Consider the following 15633-nt stretch of genomic DNA (forward strand, 5'->3'; position numbering starts at 1 on the left):
ATCACACATTACACTATAAATGTATACAGAAATATATGGTGAAAAGAAAAATAAAATAGCAAATATATAAATGTTTTTGACTAACACAAAGAGAGAAGGGTGGCTGCAGGTCTGGCCCTTGACCACTGGCAGCTGACAAATCATTTTTCTGCCTCTCAAAGTAAATCATTCACCTTAATTGGCCAACTGCACTGTGAGAGTAAACTCTGTCTGTCTTCGCCTTTCTCCCTCCCACTGAGACACAGGCAGTCCTAAAGGATTTATAAAGGAGGTGGGAGGATTCATGAGACTGAGGGCAGTCTGTGACCCAGGAGTGGCTGCACCATGAGTGTCTCTGCTCTGAGCCCCACCAGACTCACAGGCAGCATCTCTGGCTTCCTACAAGTGGCCTCTGTGCTTGGCTTGTTTCTGCTGCTGCTCAAAGCGGTCCAGTTCTACCTGCGCAGGCAATGGCTACTCAAGGCTTTCCAGCAGTTCCCATCCCCACCCTTCCACTGGTTCTTTGGACACAAGGTATGAGGAAAGGGTAGGGTGGGAGGGAGGGCAAGGAGAATGGAGGTGCAGAGAGGATGCAGGTGCAGGGAGGATGGAGATCTCAGAGACTAGACATCAAGTTCACAGGACAAAGGAGTATAGGAAGTCCAGGTACTTCGTGAGACACAGAGCTCAGGTTGAGACTCATTCCAGCATTACTGTGGCTCAACCTGTCTGGCTGTAGCCATCTCTGTACTGAGAGCCCTGCACATGAAGGCTGTGTTTGAGCCTACCTAGTCTCCTCTTCTTCAACAGCCTCTGCTGTTCTCAAACAGCTTCTAGGAGGTTCCTTGCATAGTCGTTCACGGTTATTCTCTCCCAGCTCAGGGCTTGCTGGGAACACAGACATTGGTGAGAAGGAAGCTTGGTCCCATGGGGTTCTTGGTGTGGCAATGGTACACATCTCAGGAGCTGTCAAGCACAGGAATATTTAACCTGCAGGAATGAGCAGTTACCTGGCCCAGATGATTCCCTACCCCAGATGAATATTCAGGATGGGTGGATAACAACTAAAATCCTGAAATCATGGCACAGAAAGGAATAAGGCTGTGTAGTGTCCTCACATGAGGGCACCGATGTCAGAATTTCCTCAGGGTCTGTTTAATTCTCTATGCTCCTTCACAACCCATACTCTAAGCAATTTTCATAAACACACCATCACTTTCCTACACCACAGTGCTCAGTTCAAAATCCAGACACACATGTCTGAGATCTCCCAGGAAGGAGATGGTGCAGCACCCCGTATATTAGGAATGGAAGGTATTGACTCCTTGCACTGTCACCCAGGAAATAAGGACCAGAGTCAAGTAGGAGGATACATGAGGAAGCATTCAACAAAGGATTGTGCAATGAATAGTCTTAGAAGGACAAGGGGATGCGGTACTTGTATGCAGAGCTGAGGATTCACCCAGCAGCACTGTCAGTTCCAGCACAGGACCAATCCCCTGTGTGCCCCGTGTAGCAAAGCTCTAAGTGATAGCACAGATAGTCCATGAAACTACTATAAATCCTTAATACTTCTGAAAAGTCTAGAACTATGTTCCTATGCTTGTTCGGGACTTGTCTCCAGCCCCCAAAAAAACTAAACTAGAGTCCAATGCTTCATCTTTCCCTCAACAGCAGTTGCGGGGTGATCAGGAGCTACAGCTGATTATGAAGGTTGTGGAGAATTTCCCAAGCGCCTTTCCTCGCTGGTTCTGGGGGAGCCAAGCTTATTTTACTGTCTATGACCCTGACTACATGAAGGTGATACTAGGGCGATCAGGTAAGAGTATATCATTCTGAAAAGATTTATGCTGTTGTCTTTGTAACTAGTCCAAGGCTGTTGAATTCCTGAAGACTGTACTACCAGGCCATTGCCCTACACACCCTAACAATGATTCTCCCAGACAAAAACCCAGAACATGGCCAGCAGCACTCAGTATTGAAATTTCAAACCTTTAGCCAAAAGTCATCATACTTCTTTGTTATTTAATCAAATTAAGATAAGTAATGTAAATTGTTCCAGGTCTGAAAAGCACACTTCAAATGCTTATTGGTTTGAGCTTTGAAATCTCTAATTGTTACCTGACTTCTGGTATTGTAGGATAAATAAGACATGATCCACAGTAATACACACACACACACACACACACAGAGAGAGAGAGAGAGAGAGAGAGAGAGAGACAGAGACAGAGAGAGACAGAGAGAGAGACAGAGAGAGACAGAGAGAGAGGGAGAGCTGCCTCAGAGCTGCCTGACTTATCCCATGTCTTGTTTCTGTTTCAGATCCAAAGGCACATGGAGCCTACAGATTGCTGGCTCCTTGGATTGGTATGTGTGTCTGCATGGAGAATGTGGTCTGGCCCCAGTTAGAGCATCCAAGATCTGTGACTCTGTTTCACAGAGAACAAAATGCGAAAGGCTACATGTGCCTTGATCTAGCCCTCCTCTCCCTGGCCCCAAAGAAGTAGAAGCCAGGTTTCTGACCCTTCACTGTTCCAAACAGTTTGTTTTGTGGTCTACCACATCCCGACTCCTTTGCAATTTTTATCTCACAGATGTAATCATCGCAAAGTGTATGTCAGTCACACAAGCTAGGGAATTCATAGAGCCCCCTACCCCAAACACACACACAGTTTATCTAATGGGCTCTCTGATTCCTTCTCACACACACATACACCCATTCCTGCCCAGGCTATGGCTTGCTCTTGCTGAATGGACAGCCGTGGTTCCAGCACCGGCGCATGCTGACCCCAGCCTTCCACTATGACATTCTGAAGCCCTATGTGAAAACCATGGCTGACTCTGTCCGGTTGATGCTCGTGAGTTCATTTGACATTCTTCTCTACTCCCCTCAGCTCTGATAGCCTTTCTACATCAGCAGCTGCTTCTGTTAGTACTAAAACAGCTGCTGCTTCTTCTCTTCCTCTTCCTCCTCTTATTCCTCATACTCCCCCTCTCTCTTTTTTCTCTCAGTCTCTCTTCACCTACTCAGAGTGTACTCCAACAAGCTCCACGTGTGTATTCTAGTATGAATACAGGTTCTTCCAACATAGGTATAACAGAAACAGTCCAGGAACCAGAATATGGCCATACTTGTTCATTGCCCAAGGCAAAGAGTATCATGGTAGATAGAGACTCCAGTTACCTCTTCACGTCCTCAACTTCAGAGGAACTTTCTAGGATGATACCGAGCCAGTGTTTCTCCATGTCTCAGTGCCTCTGCATGGACTTGAGTAATATCTCAGGGAAATGGACTCCAGACTCACACTGCCATAGCCAAACTTGCCATACCACAAACTTTCAACCAGAATCTGGATTCTGACTCAGTTGTTCTCCACAAGCTTTTGATGAATACATTGAAAATGAAGTCACTGGTGACCCCGTCAGAAGTGCACATAGTCGCTACTTGGGATTTCTTATGCTCAGTACATGGAAGTCCTACCATTGTCTCGGGTTGGACTCAGCTCTGCAAATGCTGATATAACATCTTCTTTACTCCCTAAAACAGCATTGTTTGTCAGATAAAACATCTTAACTCACTGCAAACATTTGAAACTTGTTTCCTAAGTTATGGGTCTCTGAATTTAATTTTGCAAGTAATTTACAAGAGCATAAGTATCCTTTCCAAAGCTTTGTTTTGAAATCTGTAGATCCTATTATCTAAATTGAAAGACATAGAACATGGTATCTGATAATATACAGAAATAATACAGTACTGGTGACAGAGGTTTCTGCCCCTCCCAGTCCAGCAGCCATTGAAACCCAAAGAAGACACAGAGGCCTACATTAATTATAAACGAGTTGGCCAATTAGCTCAAGTTTCTAATTAATTAATTCTTACATCTTATATTAACACATAATTCTTGTCTTTGATAGCCTCTTTTATTGGTGAGGTATTCTTATTTTTAATTCCTCTCTGTCTGGGTACTACTGCAGACTGAGTCCTCTTCTGGTCGCCCTGACAATATTTCCTGCCTGGCTACTGGCCAATCTGTGTTTTATTAAAACATTAAAAGTAACTAATCTTTACATGGTACAAGATCACTGTCCCATGGTACAATAGAGTGAGCACAAGTCTTCTGTGGAAATTTGGTCAATGTTCCCCTCCTATTGCAGGACAAATGGGAACAGCTGGCTGCACAGGATTCCTCTATAGAGATCTTCCAACACATCTCCTTGATGACCCTTGACACTGTCATGAAGTGTGCCTTCAGCCACAAGGGTAGTGTCCAGGTGGACGGGTGAGTTAAAGCCATCAAACTTCAAGGCCTTTGGTCTCACCTACTGGGATGGCCTCATCTGGCATGCAGGAGGTGAGGCAACTTGCCTCCACAAAAATTCAAGAGTCTAACCCCATTACAGATCAATTCCTGACACAATCCAACCCTGACCCAACCACAGACTACTGATCCCTACTTGAGGTGGATACGGTATGTTCATGCCGCCTTCTGCAGTCTTGAAAATTACAAGAATTACAAGACAGAATTAATGTGTGCACCAATGCTGTCTTTCTCAACCATACAGAAAATCTCTTCCCAGAGTCCATCTAGCTGCAGGTCTGACTTCTCCACAGTCTAATATATTCTGTATCTTCTTCCTCAGAAATTACAAGACCTACATCCAGGCCATTGCAGACCTGAACAACCTATTTTATTCCCGCGTGAGGAACCTCTTTCATCAGAATGACACCATCTACAGTCTATCCTCCAATGGCCGCTTGGCCGACCGTGCCTGTCAACTTGCCCATGATCATACAGGTTCTGTCTGTAGCTCACGTCTCCCCTCCATTCCCAGGACTAGCTCAAAGGGGCTGTTGATGACTTCTGAGGCATATCTAGGTCCTTCTGTGCCCTTATAGTGCCAGGGTAATACACATGTAGATATTCTTAAACTACAAATATTTGAGTTGGAATGTTAGAATTCCAGGGGTTGTGTGGGTATCAGCATATTGGTAACATTTAGTGAGATCAGACACAGCATCTCAAGCAGAGCTCCCTTGACCCATGGTCCTGAGAGGAGGTCTGACCTGTATCAGATTGTACTGGTCTTGCTGATCCATATATAGCACATAGCTTTAGGCAAGGAGACACATGGTGCTACATGGGCTTACTGTAGCTCTAGGGTCTATGTGATAACCCATGTTCTGGAACAGATGGAGTGATCAAGCTGAGAAAGGATCAGCTGCAGGATGAGGGAGAGCTGGAGAAGGTCAAGAAGAAGAGACGTTTGGATTTTCTGGACATCCTCTTGTTTGCCAGAGTGAGTGTGTATCACAGAGTTTGTGTATCACAGAGAGTCTGCCTGGGAGCACACAGCAAGGAACAAGCACAACTCTGATGACACCTATTGCCTCCCTCAGACGGAGAATGGGGATAGCTTGTCTGACAAGGACATCCGTGCTGAGGTGGACACATTCATGTTCGAGGGCCATGACACCACAGCCAGTGGACTCTCCTGGATATTCTATGCTCTGGCCACACACCCTGAACACCAACAGAGATGCAGGGAAGAAGTTCAGAGCCTCCTGGGGGATGGATCCTCCATCACCTGGTAAGAGTTCAAAAGGTGGAAAAACCCTATTCTTTGGGTAGGGAGGAGCCACTGGTCTCCAGTCTACCTAAACATCAGGATGGACCTTGTTTCAGGGACCACCTGGACCAAATGCCCTACACCACCATGTGCATCAAGGAGGCCATGAGGCTCTACCCACCTGTCCCAGGTGTTGTCAGAGAGCTCAGCACACCTGTCACCTTCCCTGATGGGCGCTCTCTACCCAAAGGTATGAGTTTCCAAGGTCTGTTCACCTAAACTCATTCCAGAGATAAGGGAGGATCAGCAATCTGTGTGCTTCAACATTCCTGAATTCTGCTTGGTGCCCATTTGCTTTGCATTAGATAAGTTCCTCTTACTCATAAAGTATATTTTCTAATGTGGGACATAAGCATAAATGATCTCCTATAAAGTTAAGTGATCTCCAATCCTACTGTGTTGCATGAATAATTGTAAGCTTTACTTATTTATCAGATATCACTCCTTTTGAACCCATGTCCTTCTCATGATGCATCCATTCCAGTTTGGGAACACTGATATTCTTTGATTCTTATACTCTAGACTCATTCCACATGACAACACTATGTAATTTAATAGCCAGGCTTATCCCACATAGGTCTTCACTGTCACTTGTGTGTTTTTGTGTTGCAGCTAGGAACATACATGCATGTTTACACATACAAGTGGAAGCCAAAGGTCCTTTGTTTCATTTCTCACAGACCATTCACCTTGATATTTTTGAGGTCAGGAGGTTTCGCCCTGATCTATAACTCACCTATTAGGCTAGGCTGGGTGTCCAGTGGGTCAAGGACAAATATGCACCACTACACACAGCTTTTCATATGATTTTGCAAACCAAATATAGGTCCCTATGCTTGTACAACAAACACTTTTCCAGTTCTTTTTACACTTTTCCAGTTTATCTGACTCTCTATCCCAAATACACATCTTTTTATCATCTTCTATAAATGATACAATTTGCAGAATTTTTATCTGTGAAGAACTGCCATTTATATATTTATATAAATATTTATGTATAAATCAGTATACAGTGTGGCTACAGACTCTTTTAAGGCAATTGGTTGCTCTCCATCATCTAATGGTAAGACCATATTGCTGAACACACAACCTACTTATGCCATCAAGCACAGAGAAAATGACCTGGTGTCCCACTAGCAACTATAATTCTTAAACCAAATATTGAATAAGGTTTACCTTCAATCTTCTTTCACTGATTGTTTTGCATTTATACATGCACAGAACAAACAAACGAACAAACAAACACACATAATTACTCAATCCTTGGGAAATTCTTCACAAAGAAACATTTAAATATGGTATTCTGACTTTATCTCTCAAAGTTATTTGCTGGGATATACCCAATAGATAAAAAAAATCAGATAGAGGCTAGGGAGATATGTTTTGTTCCTGGGTCAAAGCAAATGAAGGAGATCAATAAATCCCATGTTATGAGTCACATATGGTCAAGTCTCTGATAAATGCTCAGGTTGATGGCAGAGATGAACTGATGACCATATACTAGACCGACCCTTTGCAATATCAAGAGATCACCCTTTGTCTCACACTTCATTCTCTCACAATCCTACTTAGGCCACATACTACTTTGCTGAAGAGCTATAACCCCTCTCTGAAATAATATTATCTCATCTGAAAAACCATACTCAAACAACAGGGGGATGATATTGGGGACTGAATTCTTGGGCATCTTTGCAAAAGTCCTTCATCAAACCTAAGTTCTAAGCTGATTCACTCCCAAAACTCGGGTTTATGTCTTTCTTGTTTCTCTTTCTTTAACATCTTTTTTATACTCCTAATTTGAACCTCAAGTTCATTTCCAAGTAACCCACATCTACAAATAGTGATGTTTATTAGCAAGACCTTTTGTGCAGGCGTGTCCCGTACTGCTTTGGGAACCAAGGTTCACATGCTGGGTATAACCCACCATCTCCCCTGTTCCTTTCTGCCCCACAGGTATCCCAGTCACGCTCTCCATTTATGCTCTCCACCACAACCCGAAGGTGTGGCCAAACCCAGAGGTAGGAGGCTCCACAGGTGGGTGGGGGGAGATTCCTTCCAGACACACCCTGCTGTCCCCACCTCTAGCACCTTGTCCCCTGGTGGGATGAAAGCAGCCACATAACCTCTGCCTGTCCTGACAAAGGTGTCATGTCCCTGCAGGTGTTTGACCCTTCCAGGTTTGCACCAGATTCTCCCCGACACAGCCATTCATTCCTGCCCTTCTCGGGAGGAGCAAGGTGAGACATCCTGTGTACACTGATGTATACTGTGGGGAAAGTTGCAGCTTACCTGGATGTTTTTGACCTCATGCATACATGACATCTCCAGGTGTATTCTATTGGTGGATACAGGGGAAAAGCTCCTTGGGAATGTGTCTGTATGCATAAGGAGGATAGCATTGCAGGAGACACTGTGAAGACCTTGACTCATTGCTTCTCCCACTGGCCAGCCAAATTTCCCTGTCAGTGTATGCTACAGACATGCACATGTTCTCATATGTTAGGGGCAGGACTAAGTTGATCTTTTTTCCTGTGATTTTAACTTCGGGTGTCCAGCTTTTCAAGTTTCAGGGTTCTTATGTATCATGCCTTTTTCCATACTGCAGTCAGGCCAAGCACCCTTCCTGAGAATCACTGTGGAAAGTGATAAGTTTGCTTGGATGTCAGCCCTGGACAACTGTCCAGCCAGAGACTTGAGGTGTTACAGAAAATCTTTTAAAGGAAAAGTTTATTCCAAATCCATGGACTCCACCTGTGCAGTCTCTCCCAGCACAATCAGAGACTCAGTGCCAATGTGCACATTCCTCTCGTAACTGCCCAAGGCCAAACCTTTACAGATAATATATATTCCTTGACATTACACAGAGAGGCTGTGTGGTCTGTCTTCAGACAAAAAGCATTTAGGTGGAGGAGAATAAAATGATTCTGAGAAAATCCTCTGTTTTATATAAAACACATAGCATTTATTAAGGTTACTGGTGAGTGAAATATAAAATACTCTTGAAATAGCTACTGAACCAGTTGAAGGTTTTCCTATGGCTTCTAGTAAAATCCTCAAGTCTCCCATGGGATCTGTAACATGAAGGGCTGCTCGTGGGGTTTCTGTCCTGCCCTGTTCCGACAGGCGGAAAGTCCCAAAGAAAATCACACAGAGAGTCTACATTAGGTTGTAAACTGATTGGCCCATTAGCTCAGGCTTTGTATTAGCTCTTATAACTTATATTACCCCATTATCCTTAACTATGTTAGCCACATTGCTCAGTACCTTTCTCAGCCGGGCAGGTTACATCTTGCTTCTCAGTGGTCTGGGTAGGAATGGGAGGAATGGGTTTCTCCTTCCCCGAATTCTGCTGTTCTTATCACCCTGCCTCTACTTCCTGGCTGGTTGATCTGCCTATACTTCCTGCCTGGCCAATCAGCATTTATTTAAAATATGATTGACAGAATACAGACAATTCTCCGGCACCAGGATCCGACTCACTGTTAGCTTTTTTTAATTTCTTATTTTTTATTGATTTTTACTGAGCTCTACATTTTTCTCTGCTCCCCTCCCTGCCTCTCCCCTCCCCTTCAACCTTACCCCAAGGTTTCCATGCTCCCAATTTACTCAGGAGATCTTGTCTTTTTCTACTTCCCATGTTAGCTTTAAAGACAAAGCAGAAGCAGGTTTTTCTGAGCCTGTACTTCATAGGCTCAGAATTCATGAATTCCTCAGGTGGCAAATCAGATTTCACAGAGCAGGCTACAAGCCAGTTGTTCTTCCAACATAGGCTGTCTAGCATTGATGTACTTGAGGTTGAATGCTCCTCCCTGCAACTCACATCAAATCATGTCACTATTATAGAAGACAGAAAGAGTCTTGGGTAACTCAGCTTAAGTTGTAATGAAGCATGTTGCTGCTGTCATTTTTTGAGACATTCTTAGTCTTGCCGGGAGTTCATAATCCCCCAGCCTCAAAAAGCACATGCCACTACACGTTGCTTTGGTCATATTCTTTGTAATTTCCATTGCATTTAATTCCATTTTTATACCTTAAATTCAAGTGAATTACATTATATAGCCAAGTAAAAATGACTGTTTTAAATTTAAAATAAATTACTAAAGCATTCTTATGTGCCAGGTTCTATATTAGATAAAAACATGAGAATGAATGATATTCTCCTACCCCTTCCTCTAACTCAAAACGTTATTCCACAAAGAAATATATCTGTAGTCAAAATAAGTTCTTCCTCAATTCTTTCATTTTTTCATTGAGCGGTTGGAGAAATGTGTTGTTTCTAACATCATCCCATGCCCTGACTGTGGCATGTCATGAAACATAACACTGATGGGGCCATGGATGCCCCAGAAGTACACAGAGAGTCACAAAGAAATGAGAGGAGCTGCTCATTGACCTGAGCTTTGGTGCTATGCAGCCTGAGGGAGAGGAGACTTTGTCAACACATCAGCAACTTGATCTGAAGTAGGAAGTGAGGTGACAGAAAATAGATGAGGGCACCAGCCAGTCAAGGGTATGGCTGCAGCTAGGCATCTGAATATAGTCCTGCCTGATGGAGGTACAAAGGATCATTGCGGAGGTGAAGTCAAGGAGACCAGGGAAGTCCAGGAAAGAAAACTGAAGCAGGAACAAGGGACATTTCTGAAGTACAGTTAGATTGTTACTGATGATGAATAAGGAGGCAAAGGTACCCTAAGTAGGAGCCAGAGGGGAAACAAATTGAAGATTCACAACACAGTCCTCCTTAAAAACTTTGCTACTGAAATCTGACTCCACTCCTTGGAAGCCATTCCCGAGATCCACCTGGATGAAATAAACTAAGCAATTATTAACTTCATAAATAATTCACAAGTTTGAGCTCTAGTGCTTATAATACTGGCCTAACAGACTTCATAACTCATAACTTCAGAACTAGGGTCAAAGTAGCCTTGAAATATATAGAGGATTAGTCAAAAGTCAGGAGAGCCATAGCCTAGGGAAGACGTGGGCATGACCTGTTATGACAGAGGTAAGACGGGATCTGTGAAGGTAGTCCCTGAATGCTGTTCTGGGCTATTTCAGGGGCCTCTCATGCTCAGGTCAGAAGTCATTGAGTGTCATTGTCCCTTTCTAACACAGGAACTGCATTGGGAAACAATTTGCTATGAATGAGCTGAAGGTGGTTGTGGCCCTGACCCTACTCCGCTTTGAGCTGCTGCCAGATCACACCAGAGTGCCCATCCCCTTAATACGACTTGTGTTGAAATCCAAGAATGGGATCTACCTGCATCTCAAGAAGATCCACTAATTCTGGTAGGGACAAGGACAGACTCGATGAATAACTCCAAGTATTTTATTGGATCACCATGACTTAAAATTAGAATTCAACAGCAACCCTAATTTCAGAAAGCCCACAAACAAATGGAAATTAAACAATGCTCACTTGAATCATCAATGGGTCAATGAAGAAATAAAGAAAGGAACCAAATACTTTCTAAAATTCAATGAAAATGACCACACAATATACCCAAATTTATGGGACACAACGAAAGCAAAGTTAAGAGGAAAATTCATAGCACTGAATGCCTACATAAAGGAGCTGGAAAAAATCCCACACTAGTGAGTTAACAGAACACCTGAAAACTCTAGAACAAACCAAATAGTCAGCCCCTAAACTTTCATACAAGTGACATTATATAGACTGATCAGGTGTGACTTGTGTATTTAGGAGCATACACACATGCATATACATATAAATGTAGTATGTATGTGTGTGTAAAAACAAATGAAGGAAAAGAAGAAATGAATTAGAAAGAGAGAACGGGGATTTATGGAAAGGACAAAGAAAAGGAAAGAAAGGGGGAAATGATGTAATTATACTCTAAAAATAATTTAGAAATAGGCTATGGATCTCAAAACTAAGTTTTCAAAAGAAGAAATAAAACTTCTATAAAATCTCTTTTAAGAGTCTTCAACATTCCAAACAATTAGGGAAATGCAAACTTTGAGACTCATATAATGCCAGACAGAATGGCTAAGACCAAAAAAACAAATTCTGGCAAAGATGTAGTCAAACACTGGAAGATCAACCATGCTGCAGTGAATGGACACACAACCAGGAGTATATGGGCAGCACAAATTGAACTTGACAGGTTTGGGGTGAGAGAAGGAGACACAGAGAGGAGTATTAGGGAAGTGGGGCACAGAACTGGGAAGAACTGGGAGATGGGATGAATATGATCAAATCACATTATATAAAATTCTCAAAGACTCATATATAATTTTAAAGAAAAAAGACATAACTGTAATGAGAGTCAAGTTCAAACTCTAAAACTCTTTCATCTATTCCCTCATTTTAGGGGTAAAAAGGATAGGTTCTGGGGCAAAAGAGGGAAAAGGTCACCATCCAACAGTCTGAGGTCAGAGGGGAAGAGCACCATGTAGATACCAAGAGTAGTCATGAAAATAGGATAAAGTTCAGTGAGATGGGAAGGTAAATTGTTGCATTCCCCTTGGCTCTAGTTTTTGACAGAGGACATAATTTAGGACAGAAAGAAAGGACCTTTGGTCCTGAGAGTTGAAAAATATATCCCTTGTTATTAGGAAAGGCCAAGGAGAAAACATTGGGAAGCATGAAATCAGCTTCTGGGGAAGGAGTCTTGTAGTCCAATAAAGAAGCTGACCTCACCATAGACTCTCAATGATTGATTTCCTTTTTAGAGTAATATGTTGCCTCTCTGTTATCAGTTTTTCATCAGTAAAATAAGGACAAGGGTAAACTAACAATACTTACTCAACATCTGATAAACTAGACAGAGGTCTTTTAAGCCAAGGTTGGTGTTTCTTTTTCTTGTTATGTGTACACTTCCCACCACCCTGACTGGCACACAGTTAAGAGTTCGGGGGAAAGTCACCAGCAAAACAGCAAAATATCTGAGTAGATGTATTTGCCATGCTCTTAACAAGGCCAAAGACAAGTAAATCAAGCTCTATCCACTGGATGGTGTGTAGAAGGAGCAGTGGGCTGCATTCCTGCTGCCCGGCTCACGGCCGCCTGGCTAGCTTATGCCCCGAAATAACAACACACAAATTGTATTCTTTTAAACACTGCCTGGCCCATTATATCTGGCCTCTTCTTGGCTAACTCTCATATCTTGCTTAATCCATTTCTAATAATCTGTGTAGCACCACGAGGTGGTGGCTTACCAGGAAGATTCAGCATGTCTGACTTGGCAGCTGGCTCCATGCATCCATCTCAGAGAGGAGAGCTATGACTTCCCTTCTTCCCACTATTCTGTTCTGTCTAATCCACCCACCTAATTTTCTGACCTATCAGGCCAAGCAGTTTCTTTATTAATTAACTGATGAAAGCGACATATAGACAGATGACCCATCTACATCAGATGGTGCGTGAAGGTAGAAAGAAACATCACACAGAGCCCACGTCCCAAGAGGTCCTTGTAAGAGTGACACAATGTCCTAATAAAGGAGGACACAACATCTACTGTTCCTCACAGGAGATCAAACCTAAACTTCACGCCAATGTGAATGCATCGAGCAGTTCCTGTCCAGCACACAAGCATCTAAAACACTTGCTCTTAGAGAGCCAGAGCCTAGTTTGTAGCACTGTAAGGTAATCTCACAGTACAGCATTAACTCAGGCACAGCCACCACTCAGACTTCTCCTGCAAGACATTTTGAGCTCCACTTTTCCCCATAGAATCCCACAATGTAGCCAATCAGCACCAATCAACTTTCTGAATTACCACAAAGCAGCCTGCTTTACCAAGGCCATACAAAACAGCTTAGAAGCCCTTTCTTCCCACCAGTATCCCTAGGAGTACCTGGGAAGCCAGCCCTGATTAATTCAGTGAGTAATGTCCCCATGAAGAAACTTTGCAACCAATGAACATTAATTGGTCGCCTAGCCGAGTATGCTATTATACCTTAGCCCCTGCCTGATCCTCATACAATTGTGGGGAGTGGAAAAAAAAACCAAAGAGATGAAGCCTTGAGTGAATGTGTGTTGTTGACATGGGCATGACCATGTCAAGGAGCCTAGCCTCGAGCCTGTAGAAAAATGGCAAAGCTTTACTTTCCTGAGGGGAGGCTCAGAGGAACACTGGTCAGTGTGTAGATATTGATAGTGTGTGCAGAAAGCATCCATCATGTCTTTCTCCCCCTGGAGAGCATGAAGATAGCTCACCTAAAGAATCTTTGACTACCATGATTAATTAAACCTGCCCCCTTGATTGTGTGAAAAACCCCGCCTCTCTGTTCAACCATATAAACAAACACACTGAGCTTGTGAAGAGAACTTCAGCTTCTCCACCAGAGACCCCAGTCCACTGAATTCCAGCTATACCTGTGTGTCTGTGTCTCTGTGTATGTTTTCATCATTTCTTCATTTCCTCAACACCCCGGTTAGGTCTGTCCCTGGAGCCATGCTGGGGCAGCACAAACACTGAGGAGTACCACATTCCTGCTGCCAGGCTTGCTGTGTTAGCTGATCAGAACTTACAGAGTTTGGACAAGGTAATATAAACCTTGACTGCCAGCACTTGGGAGGCACAGGCAAGTGGATCTACATGAGACCAGCCTGGTCTACAAAGAGAGCTCCAGAACATCAAGGACTACACAGAGAAACACTGTCTTGAAAAACCTCCAGAGGGTCCTGCTGCACACAGCCCCCAGACACTGATACATGACCTTTTTCACTACTATGCACTTAATGATGTGCCTTTGTAATCTTGCAGCAGCCTCGTCCCTTGAGGCTCTCAGAAATGGACTAGCATCCTCCCTTCCAGGGCTGTGTCATTCATGCCTTACTTTCTTGGGTTCATCAAATCTGCCCTACCTGGTGTAAACAACAGAAACTAAAATGTGACCTACCCACCCTGAGTCACAAAAGCATGCATTCTCCTCACAGCTATAGAGAGCCTAACTTCCTAAGGGGACCTGTCAGGAAAAACAAAAACACAAATACTTGTGAGCTAGGCCACTGAAACACACACATACACAGGTATCATCAATGTTGATATTGTAGGTGAAGAAGTTTTTTGGAGACTACAATGCTTGAACTGGAGCAAATGAACCCTAATGACACCCTGGGTATATCTCCAGAAGAAAGTCTCTTGACAAAAAAGAAAAAACTATCCTACAAAGGCAACAGAGGCAAATGATCATCCACACACACTGCAATAAGAATGAAGAAACAGCTAGCATAATAAAGAATATCTTTCAAGTAAGTGTTACAAAAGAAATCAATAAAATGATGATTCTAAGGAAACTTGAAAAAAATGTGGAAGAATTCAAACTTTATTTAAAACAAACAAAAAATCCATCACTTGAGAAACTATAAAAATAAGTAAATATGCTCAATCATACTGCAAAGACATATGTTCAACTATGATCATAGCAGCATTATTTTTAATAGCCAGAATCTGGAAACAACCTAGATGACCCTCAACCAAAAATGGATAAAGAAAATGTGGCACATTTACACATTAGAGTACTACTCAAAGGTAAAAAAACAATGACATCTTGAATTTTGCATGCAAATGGGTGAAGCTAGAAAACATCATCCAGAGTGAGTAACCCAGATGCAAAAATATTAATATGGTATGTACCCAATCATAAGTGGATATTATCTATAAACAAAGGATACTGAGCCTATAGTTCATGATCCTAGATAAACTAAGTAACAAAGTGAGCCCTAAATAAAAACATATATAGATACATCTGGAAAGTTGAAATAGACAAGATCACCTGACAAAATTGGGAACATAGGGGTAGAGGGAAAAGGGAGGGGAGAAGGTAGAAAGGAGGAGAGAAGGGGAGAAGCGAGGAAAACTTGAGAGAAAGCAAAAGTCGAGAAGGAGGAAGAACAGAAATGAGAGCAAGGAAAAAGATATCTTGATTGAGGGATCCATTGTGGAGTTAGCAAGAAACCTGGCTCTAGAGAAATTCTCAGAAATCCACAAGCATGACCACAGCTATGACTCTAAGCAATAGAGGAGAGGGTGCCCAAACTGGTATTGCCCTGGAGTC

The 15633-nt window shown here is 42.9% G+C and overlaps 1 protein-coding gene across 3 annotated transcripts; it reads left to right on the top strand.

The window, feature by feature from the left end:
- The first annotated feature begins 272 nt into the window (after positions 1–272).
- Positions 273–14821, top strand: LOC142834330 (cytochrome P450 4A10). Of its 3 annotated transcripts, none has more exons than XM_075946718.1 (13): positions 273–513; positions 1654–1798; positions 2302–2346; positions 2710–2837; positions 4135–4259; positions 4621–4775; positions 5171–5277; positions 5378–5568; positions 5664–5797; positions 7561–7625; positions 7768–7844; positions 10723–10896; positions 14630–14821. In XM_075946718.1, the coding sequence occupies exons 1-12, from the start codon at positions 325–327 to the stop codon at positions 10889–10891; spliced, it is 1530 nt and encodes a 509-aa protein (XP_075802833.1). In that variant the 5' UTR covers positions 273–324; the 3' UTR covers positions 10892–10896; positions 14630–14821. The 3 variants fall into 3 exon arrangements, with proteins under 3 accessions (XP_075802833.1, XP_075802834.1, XP_075802832.1); XM_075946719.1 differs by lacking the exon at positions 14630–14821 and adding an exon at positions 14076–14596; XM_075946717.1 differs by lacking the exon at positions 14630–14821 and having other exon boundaries at positions 10723–11538.
- Positions 14822–15633: the final 812 nt, after the last annotated feature.

Source organism: Microtus pennsylvanicus, chromosome 13, assembly GCF_037038515.1.
Source record: "Microtus pennsylvanicus isolate mMicPen1 chromosome 13, mMicPen1.hap1, whole genome shotgun sequence".
Taxonomy (NCBI): domain Eukaryota; kingdom Metazoa; phylum Chordata; class Mammalia; order Rodentia; family Cricetidae; genus Microtus; species Microtus pennsylvanicus.

Coding starts and splice junctions, on each gene's coding strand:
- LOC142834330 (XM_075946718.1), top strand. CDS start 325: ATGAGTGTCTCTGCTCTGAGCCCCACCAGACTCACAGGCAGCATCTCT. Junction 1,799..2,301: donor GGTGATACTAGGGCGATCAG/GTAAGAGTATAT, acceptor TTTCTGTTTCAG/ATCCAAAGGCACATGGAGCC. Junction 7,626..7,767: donor AGGTGTGGCCAAACCCAGAG/GTAGGAGGCTCC, acceptor ATGTCCCTGCAG/GTGTTTGACCCTTCCAGGTT.